Raw genomic sequence first — 1,254 nt, 5'->3', positions numbered from 1 at the left:
TGCCCTCCATGCGCTGGCCCCGGCAGAGCTGCGGGCGCCCGGGGTCCCTCTGGCCTGGGGTCCCCTCGGGCTGCAGGCAGAGTCACTGCCCCAGGTGCTTCCCAGCATCTCTGGTCTTTCCCTGCAGGCTGCCACATCGTTGCCCCCTCAGACATGATGGATGGGCGTGTCGCGGCCATGAAGAACGCGCTGATCTCCAACGACTTGGGCAACAAGGTGAGCTCGGGATCTGTGGGTGCCAAAGGCAGGAGCCATGTCCGCAGGGAGGCTGTGACACAACGGGACCCGGGCAAGCGGCAGGAGAAGCAAAATCCCACCTTGGCCAGGATATACAACAAGCATTTCCCTGCCCCAGTGCAAGCAGGAGGGTGGACACAGAGGCGGCGAGGTGCAGGCCTCTGGCAGGGGCAGGAGGATATGGGGCAGAGTGAAAAACAGCTGTGGGAGGGGATCTACTGCCCCAGTGCTGGGATGATGCAGCGCTGAGCTTCTGGCCCTCGTGGCTCCTCTCTCTGCAGGTCTCGGTGATGAGCTACAGCGCCAAGTTTGCTTCGTGTTTCTATGGTCCCTTCAGGTGGGTCTGTCCCTTAGCCGGGGATTGTCCCCAGCCAGGGCTGGGCTGGCCAGGATGTGTCCCTGGAGAGGTATTTGGGAACAGGGCTTGGCAGGCAGGGGGGGGGGTGCCTGCAGCTGCCAGGAGCAGTGAGGAGGGGAGTTGCAGGAGCTGATATTGCCCCAAAGGGTGGCTTTAGGGACAAGCTTCAGACGTCCCAGAGTGATCCTGGGGCACTGAGGTGGGTTGGGAGAGCCCCCCTTTTTCCTGGCCCCAATACCTCAGGCACTTGTCTGTCTTCACGGTTTGGAAACTTTGCGGTGGGGCAAGAAGCACGGCGAGCCATGCTGGTCCTCATCCCCTGCCCTCTGCCTTGCCTGTCACCAGGGACGCTGCGCAATCCAAACCCGCCTTCGGAGACAGGCGATGCTACCAGCTGCCCCCGGGTGCCAGGGGCCTGGCGATGCGTGCTGTGGTGAGTGAGCGGGGCTCCGGCTGCCTGGGGCAGAACCAAGGGCCGTGGGGTTGGGGAACAAGCCCAGAGGTCTGGAGGCAGAAGGTGGTAGGAGGTACACCACCCAAAATGGCAGAGGCACTTCCCTCTCAAGTGAGAGAAAAGTGATGCCCATCAGCCTGCTGGAGAGCTGGTCGCAGCATGGGCCCGAGGACCGTGTGCCGGCAGCTGTGGAGTGGGTGACCCC

General features: G+C 63.2%; 1 protein-coding gene across 1 annotated transcript in view; it reads left to right on the top strand.

Annotated features, from left to right (window-relative positions):
• Positions 1-1,254, top strand: part of ALAD (aminolevulinate dehydratase) — a gene marked incomplete at both ends in the record, with an annotated part of 2,395 nt that overhangs the window by 807 nt on the left and 334 nt on the right. The window contains 3 exons of the mRNA XM_010075206.1: positions 77-216; positions 519-574; positions 941-1,028. Coding sequence (XP_010073508.1) covers positions 77-216; positions 519-574; positions 941-1,028 — 284 coding nt within the window. The remainder of the gene's footprint in view (positions 1-76; positions 217-518; positions 575-940; positions 1,029-1,254) is intronic.

The sequence above is a fragment of the Pterocles gutturalis genome, unplaced genomic scaffold (assembly GCF_000699245.1).
Source record: "Pterocles gutturalis isolate BGI_N339 unplaced genomic scaffold, ASM69924v1 scaffold3356, whole genome shotgun sequence".
NCBI lineage: Eukaryota > Metazoa > Chordata > Aves > Pterocliformes > Pteroclidae > Pterocles > Pterocles gutturalis.
This window is presented reverse-complemented; position numbering and strand designations above follow the sequence as displayed.